Raw genomic sequence first — 24,775 nt, 5'->3', positions numbered from 1 at the left:
CTTTTAGACAAGCTTCTCTTATAAGGAAACAGGAACTTCTACAACTCTGGCTAACTGGCAGAACCACAAATTGTGAGGCAATTCAAGCTTCACTCTTTGAGGTCATATCCTCTATGAAAACTGGTACAGGCCCACATGACTGCCTTGACATGTATTTGGTGTCCCTTTCCAAAAACAAGGAACTGTGCCTGTATGGCTCTCCTCCCAAGGCATGCAGAACCTTCTTTGCTTCAGAGTAGCCATGGTATGTTTCCCCCACCCCCGTGCCCTGGATGAAAGTGGAGATTTTCAGGATTACGAATCTGGGAGGTTAGTGAACAGGTGCTATTCCTTGCTCTCAGAGGCAGATCCAATTATGTCCACCCAGTTCAGGCTGAAAGAAATATATTTCTATTTTTTCCAGAGTGTAGAACATTACTTTCCATACAAAAACCATCTCTGGGAAGTTACCAAGTCATTTATATAGTTTGTTGTTGGGTTTTGCTTTTTTGCTACTGACAGAAAAGAGAAAGGTAGAGAAAGAGGTTGAAGGTAGGGAAGGCTTGGGGAACAGAACCTTGTTTGGCCATTCCATAAAGTAAATCACCGTTTCCAAAATTGATCTAGTAGTAAGAAACACTAAAGTTATAATCCCCTCTTCAAGGAGCTACCAGCTTAAGGAAGCAAACACCACAACAAATACTGCCTCTGGTCCCGTAACAATGTGCAGGTGGGCCCTCTGCAAATTCCAGGGATGGTGCAGGTCTCTTAGCATATCCACCTGGTTCACTTACAGGCAATCCCCCCGACATGGTTTGGCTCTGTATCCCTACCCAAATCTCATCTCGAATTGTAATCCTCTGTGTTGAGGGAGGGATCTGGTGGGAGGTGACTGGATCGTGGGGCATTTTCCCCCTGCATGCTGTTCTCATGATAGTGAGGGAGATCTCACGAGATCTGATGGTTTAAATATGGTGGTTTCCCCTGTGCTCACTCTCTCTCCTGCCACCTTGTAAAGAAGGCGCTTGCTTCTCCTTTGCCTTCCACCATTATTGTAAGTTTCCTGAGGTCTCCCTAGCCATGTGGAACTGTGAGTCAATTAAACCTCTCGTTTATAAATGACCCAGTCTCAGGTAGTGTCTTTATAGCAATGTGAAAACGGACTAATACACCCCTTACTCAGAAATGTCAATTTCTGTCACTTAACTTCTTTCTCTGGTTCTGCCCTTTTTAAGTTAGAATTGCTCTTAAGTCTACTGGAGATCCACAAGCCTAAAATGATGTGAAATCTTGAACATACGATCTCTGCAATACTACTTAAAATGACTGGGATTAAAATGACCACTGGAACCTCATACAATATTTAGAATCAGACCACAGCAGCAATTTCAACCATCAATGGCATTTTATTTTGCAAGTTTCTATGTATTACATAGGTATTAACTTCCTTCCTCTCCTACTCCTCCCCACAAAATCCAGAAAGTTATTTTTATACATAAACAACTGAACATATAAAAATCTCGGACCTAATTTCTCTAAAGTCTTGGGTTAAAAGAACTTGAGTGGCGCTTCTCCTTTCTGAGAGGACTACTTCTTAAGGAGGATTCATGGTCTGTCCTTTGCTCACTACAGATTTCTCCTCTTCTCTGGGAAAAAGATGGTCAATGCCTCTGCTTCCTTTTAATAAATTAATTTCTTGATTATTATACATTATTATTCCCCACTTGACACCTTCTTAGAAACTTGATTGTTGGATGCATTTTTCATTTGGCAAAAATTCAATGTGGCTTGCGTGGGATATCTGAAGTGTCAGAAACAGCAGTGTTGATGTTCTGGTTTTGAGAGGGAACATATATATAGAGATGCATACATTCCCTAGAAGAACAAATATAAGACTGAAATAGGGTGTGCACAGAGTTAAAAGGGCTGATAGACACTACTTGGTTTGGAATTCTGTGGCTGTCAACAATGAAGGACTGCAGTGTAGGTCAGAATACAAATCTCCTTAGGAAGAAGTTTGGTTAGGCAAAACCACTGAGAAATGACAGTGTCTGCTACATTGTTCGAAGTATATCAGAGCAGACATGCACAAGAAGCAGCATTATGAGTCACGTGTATTAAGTAGTCACCTATCGATAAACAGGGGCATTTGTGCAAATGCTCTGGCAACCTAGGCACTGGGGGAAGAGAAAAGAAGCATCCTATTAAAATGTACTTCCATCTCTAACTCACCCAAGACCCCAGGCCTCCTAAGCTTCATGATTTGCAAAGCCAAAATGAAATTTAGCATTACATGTCATTCTATGTAATCTGGAAGCTGGTCCACTGGGGCCATCTCAGAAGAGCTGCTCAAGAGGGTAGCAAGTCTACCCAGAAGGGTATGCCTTAATGATCTTCACATCATCCACAGGGCGGTCCTGGGAGTTTGTTTCTACCATTCCCACGCGATTCACCATTCCTATGCCCTGGCACACTCGGCCAAAAATGGTGTGTTTGCCGTCGAGCCACTGGGTGGGGGCGAGGGTCACAAAGAACTGGCTGCCATTGGTGTCTGGCCCCGCATTGGCCATCGCGAGAATTCCAGCCCCTAGTGGGAAAAGGGAAGAAAGGAAAGAGTATAAATAACCCCACAGGTCCAGTGTAGAGCTGCTGTCCCATCCTAGGGATGAAAAAGAAGCCAGGACTTTGTTCTGGCTTCTGTCCAGACCCGGACAACCACTCAGGGCAGGCTTTCTGCCCTGTACAAAGGCCATCACTACACTACTCTGACAACTTCGTCTTCCTTATCCTCACCTATTCCCCAGCCTTGACTCCTGATGCTCCTCACTAACTGTGGACCATGTTCCTGACTGCCCTCAAAAACCCAGCAAGGTTTCCTGTTTCTTTGAGGACACTTGTGATATCCTATGACCTTTAACAAATAGTTGAGTCTAGAACACCCTGACCAGCACTCAGAATTGCTCAGAACTTTGTGAGAGGCGCCGCTTTCTCTAATCCACGAGGGCACTTCGTGGCGCCATGGCTGGGCAGTTATCTGGCACCATGCCACGGTGTCAGGCATTCACCTTGAATCATGGCCAAAAGAGTGAGCTTTTAAAACCACCATTCCTAACCAGTCCAGCCAAATTATACACTTACCCGTGAATTTCAAGTCAGGATGAAGTTCATCTTCAAACTGTTTGCCATAGATAGATGCACCACCTCGACCTGCCCGATTAGAAGATGATACATGAATCAGTCAGTCACACATTCTATCTCACAGCAAGAATGATGGCCCAGGGTCAAAGGATTTCTCAGAGTGGAGGAAAGGAAAAGGCAGTGACACCTACCCCACTGCTAGGCATATTGCAACTATAGAATCTAGCACTAATAGCATATTCAAGTCATTGGTTTCATTCCGGTAAGACTTTCCTTTTCAAAATAATGCTATGTTCCTGCACATTAAAATAATACATGTGCACTATCAAAAAGGTAGAAAACATAGAACATTATCAAAAGAACACTAAAATCCCCTGTAACCTAACCATCTAGAGATAACCACCATTCATAATCTGATGTGTTAAGAGGTTTCTTGATTTTTAACATTTTTATGAGTATTTTAGACATGAGTGCCCCAAGTCCCAACCCTGTGCCCATCACAGACATTGCTAATCAATCAGTATTCTTCCCTGCTGAGCTAGATTTGCCTCTGAATGTTACCAACCCAGAACTCAGGCAGCCATTATTAATTAATCAGTAATAGCCCAAGAGTTGAAACCTATTTGCCACCCTTAACCTAGATGATGGAAAATAAAATTCATTTAAGTTAAAGCTATCCAGCTGAAGGAGAAATAGGGACAGTGGTAAGTGGCAATGTGGCAGAAAGGGACATTACAGTAGGCAGAGTCACTGAGAGGTGAGGCAGTACATCATAAAGAGAAAACAGGGCCAGGTGTGGTGGCTCACATCTAAAATCTCAGCACTTTGGGAGGCCGAGATGGGAGGACTGCTTGAGGCCAGGAGCTTGAGATGGGCAACAGAGCGAGACACTGACTCCACAATTTTTTTTTTTTTTAAGAGATGGGGTCTCACTATGTTGCCCAGGCTGGTCTCAAACTCCTGACATCAAGCAATCCTCCTTCCTCAGCTTCCCAAGTGCTGGGATTATAGGCATGAACCACTGCACCTGACTGACAAAAAAATTTTTTAAATCAGCCAGATGTGGTGGGTGGCACGTGCCTGTAGTCCCAGCTCCTTGGGAGGCTGAGGCAGGAGGATTGCTTTGAGCCCAGGAGTTTGAGGTTACAATAAGCTATGACCACGTCACTGTACTCCAGTTTAGGCAAGAGGCAAAACCTTGACTCTAAATAAAGGAATACAGAGAAAATGGAGAAACATGGGATTGGGAATTATTTGCTAGCAGCATCATCACCAAATGTTATTTATATTATGTCCACAAGAGCAGGGTGCTGGACTGGATATCCTAAGCTCAGGCAGGTTTTGTTCTAAGAGCAAAAGGATGTAAGTTAGGCCAGGCGCGGTGGCTCACGCCTGTAATCCCAGCACTTTGGGAGGCCGAGGCAGGCAGATCACGAGATCAGGAGTTCAAGACCAGCCTGGCCAACGTAGTGAAATCCCGTCTCTACTAAAAATACAAAAAAAAATTAGCCAGGCAAGGTGGCGCACACCTGTTGTCCCAGCTACTTGGGAGGCTGAGGCAGGAGAACTGCTTGAACCCAGCAGGTGGAGGTTGCAGTGAGCTGAGATCACACCATCGCACTCCAGCCTGGGTGACAGAGCAAGACTGTCTCAAAAAAAAAAGAAAAAAAAAGGATGTAAGTTAAACATGGTTTTCTCACAGGAAAACATGTCATAACAGGAGGTAACTTTCTTAACGAATACTAATCAATTATGTAGTCAATCATATGCCTTACTGAACTACATTGGTTTCTCCAAGTTGAACGGTCATGACAAAACAGCCTAGAACAAAGTAAACACTGGATTGATCAATGGGTACTCTGCTTCCCCCACAGCCCAGTGCTGGCAGCTCACTTCCTCTACTGCCTGCTATAAAAGTAGCACCAAGTCCACCCCCAAGGCCCCTGGGCATGGCTAAGGTGTTTCCATGGTAAAAATCTTTTGCTTTACCTTTTAGTCGGCTTCACCACAGGGAGCCTGTCACAGCCCCCGTTTCCTTTCCGGAAGAAAATGATGTTCTCATGCAAACAAGAATGGGGGTGAATCCTAACAGACTAGGGGAAACCTCCCACTTGGCCCAGGCTACCTATGCTTCTGGAAAAACACTGAACCATACTAAACTGTGTAAAACTCATTCCAAAAATTCCAACCTGTCAGTATACAAACAGCAATTATATAACCAATACATTCCTTCTGACTTGATCCTCCCCTTTGCTTGGTCCTTTGGCAACCACTAGAGTCAAGGTTCCTGGCTGGGGTTACCAGAGACTAGAGAGAGGGAGAGGGCTGTGGGGCCAGATGCCACAGAGGCCAGGCTCTGCGTGCAGGGCTTGAGTGAGCAAGCTAAGGATTCAGTTCAGTAGTACACTGTCAATCTGTGGCCTGAGCCTTCAAAGTGTGATCCCTGCAACCTGAGGGCTGTCAGAACAAAACCCCCAGGGCTCTGCCCTCTAGGAATGGAAAACCATCACATAAACATCACCACAAACAAGAAGTATATTAAGGAATAGGTAGGTCAAGAGTCACAGATGGGCCGGGCGTGGTGGCTCACACCTGTAATTCCAGCACTTTGGGAGGCCGAGGCAGGTGGATCATGAGGTCAGGAGTTTGAGACCAGCCTGACCAACATGGCGAAACCCCGTCTCTACTAAAAATACAAAAATTAGCCAGGTGTGGTGGCACGTGCCTGTAATCCCAGCTACTTGGGAGGCTGAGGCAGGAGAATCACTTGAACCCGGGAGGTGGAGGTTGCACTGAGCTGAGATCGCGCCATTGCACTCCAGCCTAGGTGACAGAGTGAGACTCCGTCTCAAAAAAATTAAAAAAAGAGTCACAGATGAAGTGGGAATCAGAGGAGACAGGAGGAAAGAGCATGGAGACCCCCTTTACTCAACAGGCAGAGTTTTCATAATATCTTACTCATAATATGTTATCTTTTCATAACCCAATTCAGCTCAGTAGGGTTTGCAGCAAAATGTCAGAAAGACAAATCATTCCAATTCAAACATTCCTCTGGGCACGTGGAATAGGTGAGAGGTGGCAGAGGTATAGAGAATGATTAAAGAGCTCTCCAGTGCAGAGCATGCTACGCAGATGTCAATTATCAGTTAGAAAGTCAACAATTTGGAAGCTTTGCAGGTTCTGTGCCTGGTCTAGCACAGACACAATGAAGATAGGCACAGACCTGTTTTCTACTCTGTGTGTATGTGTGTTTGAGATGGAATCTCGCTCTGTCACCAGGCTGGAGTGCAGTGGTGTGATATCGGCTCACTGCAACTTCTGCCTCCTGGGTTCAAGTGATTCTCCTGCCTCAGCCTCCTGAGTAGCTGGGACTACAGGCGTGCACCACCACACCCAGCTAATTTTTGTATTTTTAGTAGAGACGGGGTTTCACCATGTTAGCCAGGATGGTCTCCATCTCTTGACCTCATGATCTGCCAGCCTCGGCCTCTCAAAGTACTGAGATTACAGGCGTGAGCCACCGCGCCTGGCCAAGACCTGTTTTCTAACCTTTGATTACAGGTTAGAAAAGAACGTTCAAGATTCTTTTCTGGCCAGGTGCAAGTGGCTCACACCTGTAATCCCAACACTTTGGGAGGCTGAAGGGGGCAGATCTCTTGAGCCCAGGAGTTGAGACCAGCCTAGGCAACATGGTGAAACCTGTCTCTACAAAAATTAGCCGGGCATGGTGGTGCGTGCCTGTAGTCCCAGCTACAGCTACTCAGGAGGCTGAGGTAGGAGGATCACTCAAGCCCAGGAGGTTGAGGCTACAGTGAGCTGTGATTGCGCCATTGCACTCCCGTCTGTCTCCAAAAAAAAAGAGAGAGATTCTTTTCCTCTTCTGACCTCTGTCGTCTCTTGGGATCATTTATTCAATGTATTTATTTCAGACACACAAACATACAAAGAATAATATGACCAACATCTATGACCACCTCTGCCCCCAAGAAATAAAGTATTGCAAATCCAGCTAAGACCCCATGCACACACCCCACTGCAGCTCTCCCCAGCACTCATTTTCCTAAGAGCTAACAGCTGATTCAAAGAATCACATTTTCCTCTCAGGTAACCACTAGTCTGACAAGAATTTGGCATTTCCATGCATTTTCTTCCTTACTACACATATATGTATCCCTAAAAAAAAAAAAGTATTGCTGTTTTGCATGTTTTTAGGTTTACATAAGTGGTATTACACTTTATATATTCTTCTGCAAATAGCTTTTTGCTCACCACTGTTTGAGAGACTCACCTACTTTGTTCCAGGCGGATGTCTGTAGTGTTAGCCTCACTGCATGACCATAATGCTCTGTCTTATCTTTTCTGGTGTTGATACCGAGGATCTTTCCAATGTTTTGGCTATTATCGACCATGCTATAAAAACTAGTCTTATACTGTCTCTGAAACACAAGTGCAAGAGCTCTCGGGGGCCAATACCACACAGGGGATACATAGGGTCATAGTTTGAGTATTTCATCATTGCTAGGTTTTTCTAAATGCCTTATTGAAAAGGATGAACCAATGTGCACCCCTCCCCGCAGCACTCTCACTCTTACTGCTCTAGGTCCTTCTGTCAGTCTGAGAAGTGCGAGACCTCTTGTGGTGTTTTACGCTGCATTTCTCTGAAGTTTGGCATAATTTCATGTTCACTGGCTTACTTCGCTTGTCCCCTCTGTGAACTGCTACTCAGTGGTATGACATTTTGGAGCTGATACATATAGTCATCCCTTGGTATACTCAGGGCATTGGTTCCAGGATCCCTGTGACACCAAAATCCTTGCATGCTCAAGTCCCGCTGCGGGCCCTGCGAAACCTGTATGGACCCCCATGGCTCAAACCCATGTTGGTCAAGGCTCAACTGTATATTATGGACAGTAATCCTCTGTCAGTGAATGTTTTGCATATACCTTCTCCCAGTTAACTTTTTTCATTCTTTTAATGGGACCTTCCAGTGCACAGAACCTTTGCAGTTAAAATTCCTTAACTTCTTTATGATCTGTGTGTGTGTGTGTTTTTTTTTCTTTTCCTTTTTTTTTCTTAGACAGACTTTTGCTCTTGCGGCCCAGGCTGGAGTCCAATGGCGCCATCTTGGCTCACCACAACCTCTGCCTCCCAGGTTCAAGCGATTCTCCTGCCTCGGCCTCCCGAATAGCTGGTATTACAGGCACTCGCCACCATGCCTGGCTCATTTTGTATTTTTAGTAGAGATGGGGTTTCACCATGTTGAGGTCAGGCTGGTCTCAAACTCCTGACCTCAGGTCCGCCAGCCTCGGCCTCCCAAAGTGCTGGGATTACAGGCGTGAGCCACCGTGCCCGGCCTGTGTTGTTTCTTAAACACAAAATGCAAAAAAACCCTTTTCTTGTCCCCATGACTCCTGTGATGTCCCTTCCTCCTCCTCTTAGTCACTGTGGAAACCTGTCAAAATGATGTCTAAGGCATGGGACATGATGCAGTGTCTTACACCAAGATGACCATACTTGGTGCTGCTTGTCCCGGCCCCTCCCACGCCACAGTTGATGGGACAATAGATTAATATCCAGTCCCACAGATGGGCAGTGGCCTATAAGGAGATCCAGTGGGTCACTTGACACCAGAGGGTAACTGACCAATCAAAGCCTCTCTTCTGGCAAGAGAGCCTCTAACAGACACTGTCCGTCAGCAGTCTCCTGAGCATCCCCAACCTCCTCCTCCACAGCCTGCCTCAACCTCAGAGAAAAAAAGGCAGGTGCTGACAAGTCCATTTTGCAGACAGGCGTGGCCAGATGACCCAGTTCAGACTTACCAATATAAACAGAAGTCGCTGAGTCAAGCTTCTGAGAAAGCTATAGCTTTCCTGATAAAAACAGACAAACACACTCTTTCGTCTTTCATCTACAGCTCTTTCCCCATCTTCCTTCTTTGAAAGTAGGGTGATGCCAGAACAGCAGCAGTCATCTTGCAACCATAAAACTAACAAGTTCAAGACCAAAGGCCAACACATTACGAATGAAGTGGAAAGATATGGCAAGCCCAGATCCCTGACAACTCTTCTGGGCAGGTGAAGAGATGACAATAACTGCTCACTTCCAGACGTTCTGTTGTGTAAGAAAAAACAGCCCCTGGGATTAGGTTTTCTGTTACTTGTAGCCAAAAGCACTGCTACTTGACACAATCACTTTGTTAATATACCAGACGGGAACAATGCCCCAGTCCTCCAAGGGGCTTTGTGGTTCTAAAGATGCGGTCTTCCCTTTCTCACTTGCCTTTGGGGTCAGAGAGATCTGGATTCCAGTTCTGCCTCCAGCAATTACTGTTTAACCTTAACCAAGACACTTTTCTCCAAGCCTCAGTTCCCCCGTCTGCAAAATGGGAGTAGCAGTAACACTTATGTCTCACAGGCTTGTTATGAGAAGTAAATGAGACAGCATCTGGAAGCCATTTAATGTATAACATGAGGCAAACACACAGCAGTGTCAGTGATAAAGAGCCCCTTTAACTGAGGTAACCCAAGCATGGTCTCTGAGAAGCAGCTGCTGGTCATGATTCAAAGTGCCACCTCAGGAGGCAGCCTGCCTGGGTTTATTCAGTTCCTCTGTTCTCGAATTTCCACCACTCCCTCGCTGCTTCTCACTCTTTGAGAACCTTACTTTTTTTTTTTTTTTTTTTTTTTTTGAGACGGAGTCTCACTCTGTCGCCCGGGCTGGAGTGCAGTGGCGCGATCTCAGCTCACTGCAAGCTCCGCCTCCCGGGTTCATGCCATTCTCCTGCCTCAGCCTCCTGAGTAGCTGGGACTACAGGCGCCCGCCACCTCGCCCGGCTAGTTTTTTGTATTTTTTAGTAGAGACGGGGTTTCACCTTGTTAGCCAGGATGGTCTCGATCTCCTGACCTCGTGATCCGCCCATCTCGGCCTCCCAAAGTGCTGGGATTACAGGCCTGAGCCACCGCGCCCGGCCTGAGAACCTTACTTCTTATTTCACTGAGAAGAAGGAATTTTCAGAAGAGAACTTTCACGTGCTCTCACCACCAAAGCCCCTTCCCTTCCTACACCTCTACCCACCTCCCTTCCCTAAAACACTGTGCGAATAAACTGTCCATGACTATCCCACCACCAAGTACCCAATCCTGCTCACCTTTAAAGAACTCAGCAACTACAACCTCCCCCTCTAGTAGACCAATTTTTCTCTTTCTAATGGATCATTCCCGTCAGCATTTAAACATGTTATTGATATTTCCTATTTTAAAAAACAAAACTCTATTTCCAAGTATCCTATTTCTCTATATCCCTTCACAGAAAAACTCCTTGAAAAAGCTGTCAACGGCCGGGCGTGGTGGCTCAAGCCTGTAATCCCAGCACTTTGGGAGGCCGAGACGGGCGGATCACGAAGTCAGGAGATCGAGACCATCCTGGCTAACACGGTGAAACCCCGTCTCTACTAAAAAATACAAAAATCTAGCCGGGCGAGGTGGCGGGCACCTGTAGTCCCAGCTACTCGGGAGGCTGAGGCAGGAGAATGGCATAAACCCGGGAGGAGGAGCTTGCAGTGAGCTGAGATCCGGCCACTGCACTCCAGCCTGGGTGACAGAGCAAGACTCAGTCTCAAAAAAAAAAAAAAGAAAAACCTGTCAACACCCACTGTCTCCACTTCTCCCCATTCCTGCTGGAACATGCTCCATTCAGACTTTTGCCCCTCACTGCTCCACTGACACTGCTCTTGTCAAGGTCGCCAGTGACCTCCACGTGGCTATACCCAGTCGTCAATCCTCAGTGCTCACTTTACTTGATCCACACTCGATGTCACCCTTCTGCTTGAGCTGCTGTCTTCCCTTGGCTTCCACGGCTCCACATTCTCCTGGTGTTCCTAGCTGCTCACTGGCAGCTGCTCCTCCTGCACGCCTCTGCTTTCACAGGTGTTACTCAGGCCTGCGCTGCTATGTGAAGACCTTCCCTTCCAACCCTGGCTCCCCGCCCCTTTATCTTTCACAGGTGTTAGCCCAATAAACTTCTATCTTGGTGTCTGCTTCCCAGAGGACCAGAACTAACACAGCTGCTATCACCCTAGTTCAAACGACAACCATCTCCAGCTTGAATAAGAAGAAAATCTTCCCACTGGTCTCCTTGCTTCCAGCCTTGCCTCCCTCTTTCCCCACCCTCTATTCTTCACAAGGTAGCCAGAGGGATCCTTTTCAAACAAGCCTAATCGCAGCACTCCCCTGCTTGAAACCCTCCATCAACACTGCATCACTCTTAGAACAAAATCCACAATCCTCACCACAGCTTACAAGACCCCCCACAATCGGGCACTCTGCTACTCTCTGAGCTCTCTCCCGCCACTCTGTCAGGTGTTCCAGCTACACTAGCCCCTCTGCCGTTTCCTGCCAGGCACACTCTGGTCTAAGGCCTCCGGTTGCTGTTCTCTTCGGAGTGCCCTTGGCCTGGACAGTCTCATGGATCACCACTTCATTTCATTCAAAACTATATTCAAATGCTCTATTTGTCAGAGAGGTTTCCCTAACCACACTCTCCAAACCAGCCCCTCCCTCACCCTCTAGCCTAGTGGTTCTCAACGGTGAGTGATTTTGACCCCTGGCGACAGTGGGCAATGTCTGGAGACAATTTTGGTTGTCACACTGAGTGGTTCTATCAGTATCGAGTAGGTAGAAGCCAGCATGAAGCTAACCATCCTTCAATGCACAGGACTGCACCCCCTCCAACAAAGAATCATCCAGCTCTAAATGTCAATAGTGCCTAGGTTGAGAAATCCTGTTCCATCCCAGCAGTACATTATTTTTTCCATATCATCTGCCATCCCTGATAGTTTACTATGTACTTTTTCATTCTCCATCTCTCACCAGAATGAGAGTTCCGCAAGGGCTTTCTTATTCCCTGTTATATCCCCAGCTTTTAGAAGAGTGTCTGGCCTACAGAAGGAGTCTAATAGGTATTTGCTAAATGAATTAACAATCAAAATAAATAAAAGTCACATTTGTTTGAGCTCCCACTTTGTGTCAAGCCCATGCTAACCACTGTACCAACATCAGCTCATTTACTACTCACAACCAGCCTAGGAGGTGCGTGTAACCACACTCCAGACAGGTGAGCTGGCTCAGCAGGGTAACGCAACTCCTCTACATTTAGTAAGTGTTCATGTGAAGCACAAGGTAAGCCCAAGCTCCACAGTCCTGCTCTCCACCCTGCACCACACTGGCTTGCCATAGTCCACAGCTGGACGAAATTTCCTCAGATATGTCTTATCCCAGCTGGGCTCAAGAGTCCCAAATGGTCCCTGAGTCATGCTCAATCAAATCTGAGCTCCTCTGTCTAGGAGTCTCCATTAACTGGCCCCCTAACTGCTCTTTACTGTCCCCTAAATAGGCAGTTCGGAGATCTATAAATTTGGTAGGGGCCTTAGAATCACATTTGATGCATTTGTTCTGGGTGTGGAGAGGTGGCTGGGTGATGTCACAAGAGCCAGTCTGGAGTGGAAGATGTGACACCTGGGGTGGTGGGCTCCCTCCCTACCCCTGCCTCTGTCACTCCTGCCCTGTACCCACTCTTCTTCCTAAATCCAAAATGCCCTTCCCTCTACTTCCCAAGACCCATCTCGCATATGCCTCCTTCCCATCCTAATCTCACTCCATTGTACTTTTCCCCTTATTATGAATTACTCCAACCTATATTATACATATAATCCACATCATACTATCATACATTTGCATATTTATATTACCCCATTCTAGTTGTTTCTTATAATGAATAGTTTGTTTCCTGGCAGGGCAGGGAACTGCAAGGAAAAAGAAAATGCCTTGGCTTTTAATGCTTAAGTGCTTCTCATAGGCCTTAGAATAGCACAGGATACCCAGCAGACTCTTGGCAAATACTCATCAAATGAATAAAATTAACAGAGCTTGCTGTTCAACACGTTAAATTTCAGGTGTTCCTGGGGCTACTAAGAGGAGAGATGAAATCAAAGTGAGAGTGACGCATGGGATAATCAGCATATAATTAATCACAGCAGCTGGTGAGCACTGTGAGGCCAAGTGCAGAGCAGGAAGAGCTAAAGGAAGAGCTTGCCAGGATGTTCTGTCTTACAGAGAGGAGAGAAAGGTTAGTAGAAACAGATAAAAGACACTCAGAGGGCTAAGGAAAGAGCCCCTATAGTTATTATAATATGGGAAAGTTGAAGGTAGAAAAATGGTTTAAAATGAAATGAAGCAGGAAGTCAAAGGGTATTTGAACTGACAAAAGTATCTGGCAAAGATGTATTATAAGAAAGCATGTGGAAAGAATGGTTCCACAGTAGTCAGACTGAGGAATGGAAGTGGTACATCAACTTGCTGAAGAGCCCAGGATGTCATTTGCTGCCCATCTAAGATGTTTAGCAAAAAACGCGTCACGTAATCAGCTAGAAAATATGAACTAGTGACCCAGGAGAGCCTAACTCCTGTTTGCCTTCCACCACAGACTTGCCAGTGGGCTGCTCAATCATTCATTATACTTGAGGCCGGGTACAGTTATTTGAAGATCTTTTGAGTGATTCAATTTCATTAAAATTACACCATGGAAATGTGACATTATGAAGGATCATGAACCAACTACACAAATATAGAAAAGCTCTGGCATGAGCAACTCACACCTGAGTCACTTCCAATACTTGTACCCTCATCATGGACTCTCGGTTCACTGGTATTAAGAATTAAAATTTATTTCATAACAACATGACGGGGAGAGAGGAAGAAGACAGGAAAGTACATCGACGTATCGATGGAACCCTTTCAGACAAAGAAAGTAGAATGAAGCAGGACTAGACTCTGCCTCCCTGTTGTGCTGAACCCCTATCGACTCCAATGGGGATGGCACCAGGTTCAATAGGCCGAAGAGACCTAATGCCAGCAAATGAGACATGGGGTTTTATTGGGGACTTACATAGAGGGGAGAGAGTCCAGTGGTGGCGGGCTGGACAGGAGAACCACAATGGCTTGCAAAAAGCATGCAGTTTACATAGCATTTCCACTTAGCATCTTCTCCCTAACAATCTCCACCTGGCAAACTTCACTCAACCCAAAACTCGGGGCCTCAACCTGTGTGCGGCCCATATTTCAAAGGACGAGCCAGGGGCTCAGATGTCCCTTTATAGACAAGGAAGGAACCTCCAGGTTGGCTACTCCTGGATTCCCTAGCTCAGAACACACATTCAGATGCGCCTGCCATACAGGGTCATTCTAAGGGTATGCTTCAGTTATTGCTATCAGGCACGTTTACCACATGCTCCCAACACCTAATAAAGTGAAGACACAAAAATTAAAAATTAAAAAGCCAAAAGTTCACCAGCATTAACCAAATAAGGGAAACAAACATGCTAAAACTGTAAAAAGAGTCAGCCAAGAGGAAAAAATAGAAAATTCTTCCACCTGTATTCCCTGAAACTAGTAACCAGAAAAGAAATGTCATGATGAGATTCTCATAAATACCCTCCAATTGTGAGAAGCCAACAGGGGAGTGAGTGGGTGAGCAGCTCTGAAAAAGTTAAGGAAAGCCCTTGAGGGCAGAAGCCCATGCATATCACAGATGCTCGGGAATGGCAGGGCAGGCAAGCAGGGCTGGCCACCTTCCAGGGTGCTGGGTCATCCTTGAGGACTACCCAGATCCTGGAGTGGTGACAGAGGGACACCACTGGCTGGTGGAGGGGGCTCTGGGACAAGATTTTAATGGAGTCTGGAAAGACAGAACAGAGGCTAGCCCTCCCACAAGGGGCTCATTCAGCATGAGCTGAGCTCTGGTTCTCTCCCACACCTCTTCAGGGTAGAACAGAATAGAGAGAAAGCAACCTAACATTTGAAGTGGGGAAGACAACCAGTTCCACATAAGTAGGGAGAATGACAAGGAGACTCCACTTACACTGTATCTGAGCAAGTAAAAGGTGGGGATAATGTAGGTGCTGACATCAAGCATGGATAAGATGAAAACAAATGGCATGGAAACTAGGCAAACATACCACAACCAACAGAAGGACAGAAAGAAGGAGGGGAGGAAGGAAAAGAAAACCCAGGAACTCAGCCTGGGAGAAAGTGGCTTCTCCATGGCTATCTCAATCAAGCTATGGATGATTCAAGAGAAGTAAAAATCTAATATAACAAAAGCTCAAAGACAAGATAATATACCACAGAATAAGATGAAAAGATTGCAGAGCAAAGGAAACAAATTTAGATCCAAATGGCACCAGTAATGAGCTAATAGATAAACTAGAACAGTAAAGAACAAAATAGACATGACTGAAAATTGAGTAAGGCACAGAGTAAAGGTCTGAGATTATTTTAGTGAATACAGGAAAAAACGAAAAAAAATCCTATCACACAATCAAAAGAAATGTAATAAATATGGAAGGCAAAGGTGATGAAACAAATAACTAATTTCCTGAAATAGAAAATCCAGTAAGTATAACAGAGTAAATATTCAGAAATAGAAATCAAAAAATTACCCCTGATTTGAAGGAAGGAGTAAATCTGGCCTCAGTATTCTCCAAAACCATATTCAAAAACCAGAAGGCAGTTAGGCATGATGGCTCATGCCTATATTCCCAACACTTTGGGCGGCCGAAGCAGGAGGGACACTTAGGCCCAGGAGTTTGAGACCAGCCTCAGCAACACAGTGAGACCTCAACTCTATAAAAAGTTTAAAAATTAGCAAGGCATGGTGGTGAATGCCTGTAGTCCTAGCTACCTGGGAGGCTGATGTGGGAGAAATGCTTGATCCCAGGGGATGGAGATTACAGTGAGCCATGATTATACCACCGTACTCGAGCCCGGGCCTGGGTGACAGAGCAAAACCCTGTCTCCAAAAACACCAAACAACAACAAAAACAAACAACAATAAAAAACCAAACCAGAAGGCAATTGATCAGAAATGTCTAAAAAGATCTCAGTATACCCAGTTACGGTCTTTTTTTCTTCCTTTTAAACACTTTTATTTTAATTAATTTATGTATTTAGAGATAGGGTCTCACTTTGTCACTCAGGCTGGAGTGCAGTGGCCACAGTCATGGCTCACTGCAATCTCAACCTCCCAGGTTCAAGTGATCCTCCCACCTCAGTCTTCCAAGTAGCTAGGATTACAGGCATATGCCACTATGCCTGGCTAATTTTTTGTTTTTTGTAGAAATGGGGTCTCACTATGTTGCCCAAGCTGGTCTTGAACTCCTGAACTCAAGTGATCCTCCCACCTCAGCCTCCAAAGTGCTGGGATTACAGGTGTGAGCCACCATACCTGGCCTAAAAAATTTATTTTAAAAAAGGAATTTATCTCTTACAGTTGTGGAGGCTGAGAAGTCCAAGGTCAAGGGGCCACATGTGGTGAGAGCCTTCTTGCTGGTGGGGACTCTGTGAGGTCCCAAGGCAGCACAGTGTATCGCACAGTGCATCGCACAGTGAGGGGGCTGAGCATGCCAGCATGATATCTCTTTTCAAGTATAAAGGTAACAGGCAGAAATTCTCAAACATAAATGAGCTTAAAAATACAACACATTCCAGCTCTAATAATAAAAAACCACTGGACAATTGTGATCCTTGAGCATTCTGAAACAAAACACAAAAAACCACTAGACAAGAAATCCTGCCCTCCAGCACTTGCGAAGGTGAAAGCGAAGTAAGTTGTGAACACGAAATACACTGAAATGTAGGACCCACACTGTAGCTGAAGGAATGATGAGTGCAGAACAGATAATAATAAGACTAACAACAAAAATTAAGGTCGAGGAAAGATAAGAATGGGTAGAAATTTAAGTACTAATTGCCTCATCTTTCATTGTAGGAAGTCAAACATTCTGTTCTATATATATGAAATTAAATGTAGTATGTTCTGCTTTAAAAACAATAGCATATATAATATATCCTATTTTTTGAAACTATTTCCATTTATCTTGTTATCCTTTAAACCAGACATCTGAAAAGAAAGACGTCTAGAATGATGGGCACCAAAAGTTAACACTGTTCCTTTCTGAAAGGTGGGATATTGAGGGATTAGTTAATGATGGTTAGAAATCTTTAGGAGCTATGCTTATGAAGGATTTTTCCCCTTTTCTCTGCTTTCTTATGTATTCTATATTTTGAAGTGCATCCATATACATTAAAAAAAAAAAACCTGAATGCTTCTGGACATAGTTTAGATAAATCATGAGACAATTGAGAATGACAAAAAAGAACAAGACTGAGAAAAGACTCTGCCACAGAGAAAACCAAACTTGTTTAAAGGCAAACGAGCAGATATTAGCAGAGAAAAAGCAAACTGAGAAGCAAGGGCCCTTGAAATGAGTAAGTGTTCCACCAGTTCACTAATAAACCCCATCTAAATGCCAGTAACTCCCAAATTAATACCTCCATACCAGGTCTTTCCCTGAACCCCATATTCCTATCCAACTACTTACTCACAAGCATAGTTGGCCCTCCCTACATGTGGATTCTACATTCATGGATTCAACTAACCATGACTGAAAATATCAAGCATCTGTACTGAACATGTATAGAACTATTTTTCTTGTCATTACTCCCCAAACAACACAGTACAACAACTATTTACATAGTGGTCACATCTTGCCCCTACATCTATTCTCTAAACAGCAGCTAGAGTGATCCTTTATTTATTTATTTATTTATTTATTTATTTATTTATTTAAGAGGGAGTCTTGATCTGTCACCCAGGCTGGACTGCAGTGGTACGATCTTTGCTCACTGCAACCTCCATCTCCTGGGTTCAAGCAATTCTCCTGCCTCAGCCTCCCGAGTAGCTGAGATTACAGGTGCCCACCACCCTGCCTGGCTAATTTTTGTGTTTTAGTAAACACAGCATTTCACCATGTTGGTCAGGCTGGTCTTGAACTCCTGACCTCAAATGATGCAACCGCCTCGGGCTCCCAAAGAGCTGGGATTACAGGAGTGAGTCACTGTGCCCAGCCTAGAGTGATCCTTTTAAAGCATACATCAGATCACAGCATTCCTTTGCTCAAAACTCTCCAAAGGCTCACATCTTACTCAGAGTAAAACCCAGTCTCTACCATGCCCCATAAGGTATCATACCTTATGATTTCCAGCACAGGTTCCTGCCTCAGGGCCTCTGTGTTTACTCTTCCCTCCATCCAAAATGTTCTCCCCCGAGTTACAAGGTTCACTTTCTTACTTCTTTCAGATCTCTTCTCCAATAATGTCAGAGACAAGTTCCTTGACTTTCCTACTAAAATTCCATCCCCACACCCTTTTCCTGCTTTATAGAGAGCAAGAATTCTCTTTCTTTATAGGTATCTCCCTAGAGCTTAAAAAAGTATCTGACACAAAACAGACACCCATTTGTTAAATGAATGAATCGATAAAAGAATCCAGGATTTCATTATTCTCAAAATATTATAAAGTCTTTCCTTTTTATTATCAGACTACTTGCATCACTATAATTCAGACAAATATTATTTGTTCTTAGTAAGCAGTACATGTAAGTTACGAAAAACTCTACCAAGCCTAGGAATAAAGGTCAATTCCACACATGTGTGTTTGATGAAGAAAGGAGTTGTCACCAGAATCAACCAACACAGACCTTAGTAAGTGGAAAAGAGAGCTCTGGCTGCCTTATCGCCTATTTATGAGAGACTTCAGAAACTAATGTTGGCTTTAGAAAAAAAAGACAAAAAGAAAAAAAAAAAAAAAGAAAACATAAACTAATGTTGGCTTAACTGTACCTGTCCCTGTTGGGTCACCTCCTTGGATCATGAAGTCTTTGATAATTCTGTGGAATTTTGTGCCATTGTAGTAACCTCGACGAGCCAGTTCAGCAAAGTTCTTACAGGTCTTTGGAGCATGCTTCCAGTACAGCTCCAGCACAATGATTCCCATGCTGCAGGGGGAGAGGACAACAGCTCCAGTAAAGAACAAGGTCAGGGCAGACAGGAATATAATGGGACTGCTCCAGGACTCTTGATTTTCAAGCTTGTAAGTCATGAAATTGTGATAACCACTGGATTTCATGCTCAGCAAAGGAAAACACCACAATGCAAGTAATATAAACACCAATTATCTTTTTTGAGTAAAACATGCAGGTGTTCTGGGTACTTCTTTTCAGCAAAATTACAAGCATGGAGAACTCAAAATTCTGATACTCTCTCTCTCTATATATATATCTGATTATCTGAAACCATATAACCAACCCCTAAATTAGGAAAAAAATTATTACACTTAATTTTTAATTTTTTTAAAAAAGAGACATTAAAATATCAGGAGTTCATATTTATTTAGAAGTTTCTGGGTGGGGGTAGGGACTCGGTAGAAGGAAAATAGGAAGATGTCACCCAGGTCACCCAGGTTACAGTGCAGTGGTACAATTTCAGCTAATCGCAACCTCCGCCTCCCGGGCTCAAGTGATCCCCTCACCTCAGCCTCCTGAGTAGCTGGGACTACAGGCACGCATCACCAAGCTCAGCTAATTTTTTGTATTTTTTTGTAGAGATGGGGTTTTGCCATGTTGCCCGGGCTTGTCTTGAACTCCTGGGCTCAAGCAATCTACCTGCCTTGGCCTCCCAAAGTGCTGGATTACAGATGTGAGCTATGGCACCAGGCCAGATGTGAGAATTGAGTCAACTCTTTATAGTCTGAATGCCCGGTGCCTTGCACAGTGTAAACACTCTATCAGGATATGAGGAATGTGCTAGAAAATAGCTAACAGCCTTCCTGACTGCAATTCATCTTTCACACCGCTCCCATTCAACACAGACTAACAGTTACTCTGCGTGTGACACTATTTTAGGCACTGTTTCCCTCATGAAGCTTACATTCTGGTGGATATTTTCAACATACAGGAAGTAGCCATTTGGAAAGACAATCAGGAAGTACATATACAATTCTGAAATGTGCATACCTCAGCAATTTCAACTTCCAAGTATCCTCTACGAACATATACAAAACTGCCTAAGGATACAATATATGCAAGGATGTTCATCTCAGTATTTGTCATAGCCCCCCCGCCAAAAAAAGGAAGCAACTTAAATGTCCTTGAAATAGGAAATACCTAAAATATCAACTATCCATCCTATGGGCAGCTAGCTGAATTACTGAGTGAAAGAAAACCAAGTTACAGAAAAAACATACATAGAGTATGATCATATGATCCCATTTTTTTTGGTTAAAAAAACATAAAAGAGAGGTTTATGTGTACATAGAAAAAGGTCTGAACAATCATCCAACAAACCGTTGATAGTGTTTTCAGGAAGGAGGTGGCTTTCACTTCTTACTCTGTATGTCCACATTGCTTGGATTTAACAATTTATTTTGCAACTTTAAAAAATACCAACAGGAGAATTCAGAAACTACAGGTTGGAGCCTGAAGATGTAGAATTTTACCATATAAGAAGGTGGGCAAGATGGCCAGGGAGCATGAACAGCATGAGCAAATATAGAGAGGACTGACAGAACTCTGCTTTGGCTGAAAGCAGCAATGGGCAAGAACAGAAAGGCAGAGGACCTTAGCTGGTCCCTGGCTGCTGAAGGGGGAATGGCAGGTAGACAAGGGCCAGATGAAAAAAATCACCTTGAATGTCAGGATTAATAAGTTTTTACTTTATACTGTTATAGCAGCAAGACGTTATTAAAGGTTTTTGAGCAGGATCCCTTCCTTGTCCTATTTTGTAAAGACCACTTTGAGCTTTTTCCAAAGAGGCAATGGAATGAATAGAGCTAAAGAACTGGCAAGGTGAGACGGGCACACCAGGCTCCAAACGAGGTTCTTCCAGTTACTAGCTGTGTGGCTTTGGTCAAGGCTTTAATCTATAAATTCTGGTGTTTCCTCCTGCTAGTATTGAAAGGGAGAAAGTTAAATAATACCTTCATGATTTGGGTTGCTAAGATTAAACTAAATGAGATGATATACAGCGGGGCATGGCGCTAGCAGGCTGGTTACCACATCACTCTTTGATAGTGGGGAAAATGTGCTTCTTCCTGTATTTTATTGGAATTTGTTTCTACAACTGTACTACTTATCACGTAATGTTTACATGTCTGTCTCTTTCATTATACCATAAGCTCCTAAAAGCAGGGCTGTGTGTGTTTTATCTACCGCTATATCCTCAGAATTCATATCCTATGTGCCTGGCTTGCGGACTCATTACACGCTTGTTGAATGAATGAATGAATGGACTGGAGGAAGGAGGACAATCAGGCAGCTGTTGCTGAGACCTCAGCACAAGACCGCGCGGAGCTTGGACGCGGGCGATGGCGGTCCCCTCTCAACTCTCTGGGGGCCGTCTCGGCCGCTGCTCCACGCCCCTCTACGTGGAGGCCGGCCTCCCGGAGGAACGCGCCAGGAACGGAGACCCGTGGTGAGGCCCGGGCTCCGTGTCTCCTCTGCCAGCCCCAGAGGCCCGAACCCCCTCACCTGGTCTCCAAGTAAACGTTTGGTGGCTGCCAGGAATCTGGGGGAATTGCCGCCATAGCGAAGCCGGCGGCGGAATGCTTCTCTAGCAATTGCTACTTCCGGCGTCGATTAGCTGGGGACCCGCCGCTGCTGCACACTTCCGGTCCCCGCCGTTCAACCCTTTCGATACCAGGATTTGGGTGGCCAGGACAAGGAAGAGGACGGTCCCTTCTTCCAATGCCGGGAAGCTGAGGTAGGAGACGAGAAGAAGCTGGGCGCGAGAACAGAGAAAAATGCAAACTTCATTCGCGGTGGTCTCCAAGTGGCGCCCCTCTGGGCGATCTGATTGGTTCGTTTAGGCATGGAAGGCGGGAACAACCAGAAAAGCTAGGCTCTGGTTGGAGTTATGTCCTAACATTAAATTCGAAGAATTTCTTAGTCTCACAATTGGGCAGGGACGGGAAGGGGAGGCAGAGAATGAAAGGGAACAGTTTAGAGATGCCAGTAAAGAATTTTTGTAAGGTGCTGTAAGATGTACACAGTGCTTGCACTTTCTTATCTACTCCACAAAACAATTTTGTAAGTAGATAGTATTATTCCCATTTTTCAGATCTGAAAACAGACTTGGCAGTTAAATACTTGTTTTTCCATAGGCGTAAAGCAAATCTGAGCCTGCAGAATCCAAAGACAAGGAGTCTGAGGAGAAGAGAGAGGGAAGGGGCAGGAAGAAAATGGGAGATAAAGAATGGAAGAGACAGGAGAAAGCAGGACAAAGGGATCAGAGCAAGAACAAGGCTTAACATCATTGGTTGGGATAGATGGTACCTGAAAGTTGTTAGGAGGGTTTGCGCAGGGCCCGAGGAAGAGAAGCAAATTAGAGGAGCTATAATGTTTGGAGGGAAGACAAGAGTGAAATAGAGTAACTAAACTTACTTTGTAAATGCTTTGCACACCACTTAATGATGGTTGAATGTTTACTATGTGCCAGGCATCAAGCTAAGCATTTTATTGCGTGTTTTCACGCTTAATCTTCAAAACCCCACAAGGTAGATATTACTTTTCCCATTTTGCTTTGAGGAAGCTGAGCCTTACAGATTAAATAACTTGCTTAAAGTACTACAGCTGGTGCACTTGTGCTCTTAACGACAGTTCAACTGTAGTGTCCCTAATTGTCAACAAAGAATAAGGATGTACAAGGTTGTAAAGATAAACTAGACAGCTCCTTGAGAGAGGAGCTGGGCATCCTTCATCTTTGTGTTCTTCTGGCACAGTACTGAGCACAGGGTGCTCAGCTTTTGTTGAATGAATAATGAACGGAACACTACATTCTAAACTGATAAATGCTAAAGTATAATTTTTACACCTCCTGCAATCTGAAGTTCATGCCCACCCTGTGGCCCTTGAGCTGGATGAAAAAGTCTTAATCCTTGGTATGTTTAGTCTGTTGTTAATTTGAGTTGCCCTTCTCTGGACTTTATGTAGTTCCTTACTGTATATCCTGGGAGGCATGTGCCATTCCCAGGCTCCAATGTCTGAATATTGAAAAGCCACCCCCAAGATCATGATCACTTTCTTCCTAAATCTTTTACTGCAGCTCCTACCATTCACTTGGCACTGAGGAGACAGAGATGAGTCTCACACACACAGTGCCCTGCCCTAAAGAAACTCACATTCTAGGAGAGATAGGCAAATAAATACGTAGCTATAGGAGCGTGGAATGAGGACTGTAATAAGAAGCACACAGTAGGTTGGGTGCAGTGGCTCACACCTGTAATCCAGCACTTTGGGAGGCCGAGGCGGGCAGATCATCTGAGGTCAGGAGTTCAAGACCACCCTGACCAACATGGTGAAACCCTGTCTCTACTAAAAATACAAAATAAGCTGGGCATGGTGGTGCATGCCTGTAATCCCTGCTACTTGGGAGGCTGAGGCAGGAGAATCACTTGAACACAGGAGGTGGAGGCTGCAGTGAGCAGAGATTTTGCCATTGCATTCTACCCTGGACAACAAGAGTGAAACTCCATCTCAAAAAAAAAGAAAAAGAAAAAGAAAAAGAAACACACAGTTTTCCCTGAGCTCTGGTTACTCCAGAGTAGGTTTGGACAGTCAAAAATTTCCTCTGGAGTGATAGCCTGGGCTGAGATCCAGAAAATAAATTGGAGTTAGCCAGAAGCCATGAGGGGTCAAATCAAATCAAGAAATAAAATGTCTCCAATTCCGCAGAAGCCCCCCTACCAATCATTACCCATTCCTTTCTCCCAAAGGGTAAACCACCTCTGCCTTCTAATATCATAGATTGGTTTTCCCTGTTTTTGAATTTTATATAAATAGAGTTATAAAGTACATATTTTTTTGTGCCTGGCTTCCTTAACAATATGTTTGTGAGATGTATTCATGTTGTATGTATTGGCCATTTTTCATTTTTCCTTGCTGTGTAGTATTCTGTTGTACAAACATACCACAATGTATAATGGTGCTGTGATGGATATTTGTGTATGTATCTTAGTGCACTTGTGCATGAATTTTTGGGAGTATATACCTAGAAGCAGAATTGCTGGGTCATAGGTAACATGCATAATTTAGTAGTTAACACTAGACTGTTCCAAAGTGACTGTAGCAATTTTTTTTTTTTTTTTTTTTTGAGACACAGTCTCACTCTGTCACCAGGCTGGAGTGCAGTGGCACGATCTCGGCTCACTGCAACCTCCACCTCCCGGGTTCAAGCGATTCTCCTGCCTCAGCCTCCCAAGTAGCTGGAACTATAGGCACATGCCACCATATCCAGCTAATTTTTGTATTTTTACTAGAGACAGGGTTTCACCATGTTGGCCAGGATGGTCTCGATCTCTTGACCTTGTGATCTGCCCGCCTCGGCCTCCCAAAGTGCTGGGATTACAGGCATGAGCCACCACGCCTGGCCAGTGGCTGTAGCAATTTATGTATGCACCAGCAGCCTGTGAGAATTGCTGTTGCTCTGCTTCTGAGCCAACTCTTAGTATTGCCAGTCTTTTTCATTAAGGAATCCTGAAGCCTCTATAACAGTATCTCAGTAGTAATTTCACTAACAACTAATGACTAATGAAGTTGAATTATTTTTCCATATGTGTGCCATTTAGATATCCTTTTTGTGATATCTTTTTGTATTCAAATCTTCTACCTATTTTTCTATTTGGCTGTGTTTTCTTATTTGTAAAGTTCCTTATATATCCTGGACAGAATATAACACTGGAAAGTTTCTAATTTTAATGTTGTCCAACATATG

The 24,775-nt window shown here is 44.4% G+C and overlaps 2 protein-coding genes across 3 annotated transcripts in view; one reads left to right on the top strand and one right to left on the bottom strand.

Moving 5' to 3' along the window:
- Positions 1 to 1,361: 1,361 nt before the first annotated feature.
- Positions 1,362 to 21,841, bottom strand: PPIL1 (peptidylprolyl isomerase like 1). The gene is made up of 4 exons (XM_023212683.1): positions 21,535 to 21,841; positions 18,851 to 19,005; positions 3,118 to 3,186; positions 1,362 to 2,566 (listed from the first exon to the last, which is right to left on the bottom strand). The coding sequence occupies exons 1-4, from the start codon at positions 21,588 to 21,590 to the stop codon at positions 2,346 to 2,348; spliced, it is 501 nt and encodes a 166-aa protein (XP_023068451.1). The 5' UTR covers positions 21,591 to 21,841; the 3' UTR covers positions 1,362 to 2,345.
- Positions 21,625 to 24,775, top strand: part of C5H6orf89 (chromosome 5 C6orf89 homolog) — a 45,765-nt gene continuing 42,614 nt past the window's right edge. The window contains exon 1 of one of the 2 annotated variants that reach the window (XM_023212680.2): positions 21,625 to 21,766. The gene's annotated coding sequence lies outside the window, so the exon portion shown is untranslated. The remainder of the gene's footprint in view (positions 21,767 to 24,775) is intronic. The other variant, XM_023212676.2, reaches the window with a different exon arrangement.

This window comes from Piliocolobus tephrosceles, chromosome 5 (assembly GCF_002776525.5).
Source record: "Piliocolobus tephrosceles isolate RC106 chromosome 5, ASM277652v3, whole genome shotgun sequence".
NCBI classification, from domain to species: Eukaryota; Metazoa; Chordata; class Mammalia; order Primates; family Cercopithecidae; genus Piliocolobus; species Piliocolobus tephrosceles.
The sequence above is the reverse complement of the archived record's forward strand: the minus strand, read 5'-3'. Positions and strand labels throughout refer to the sequence as shown.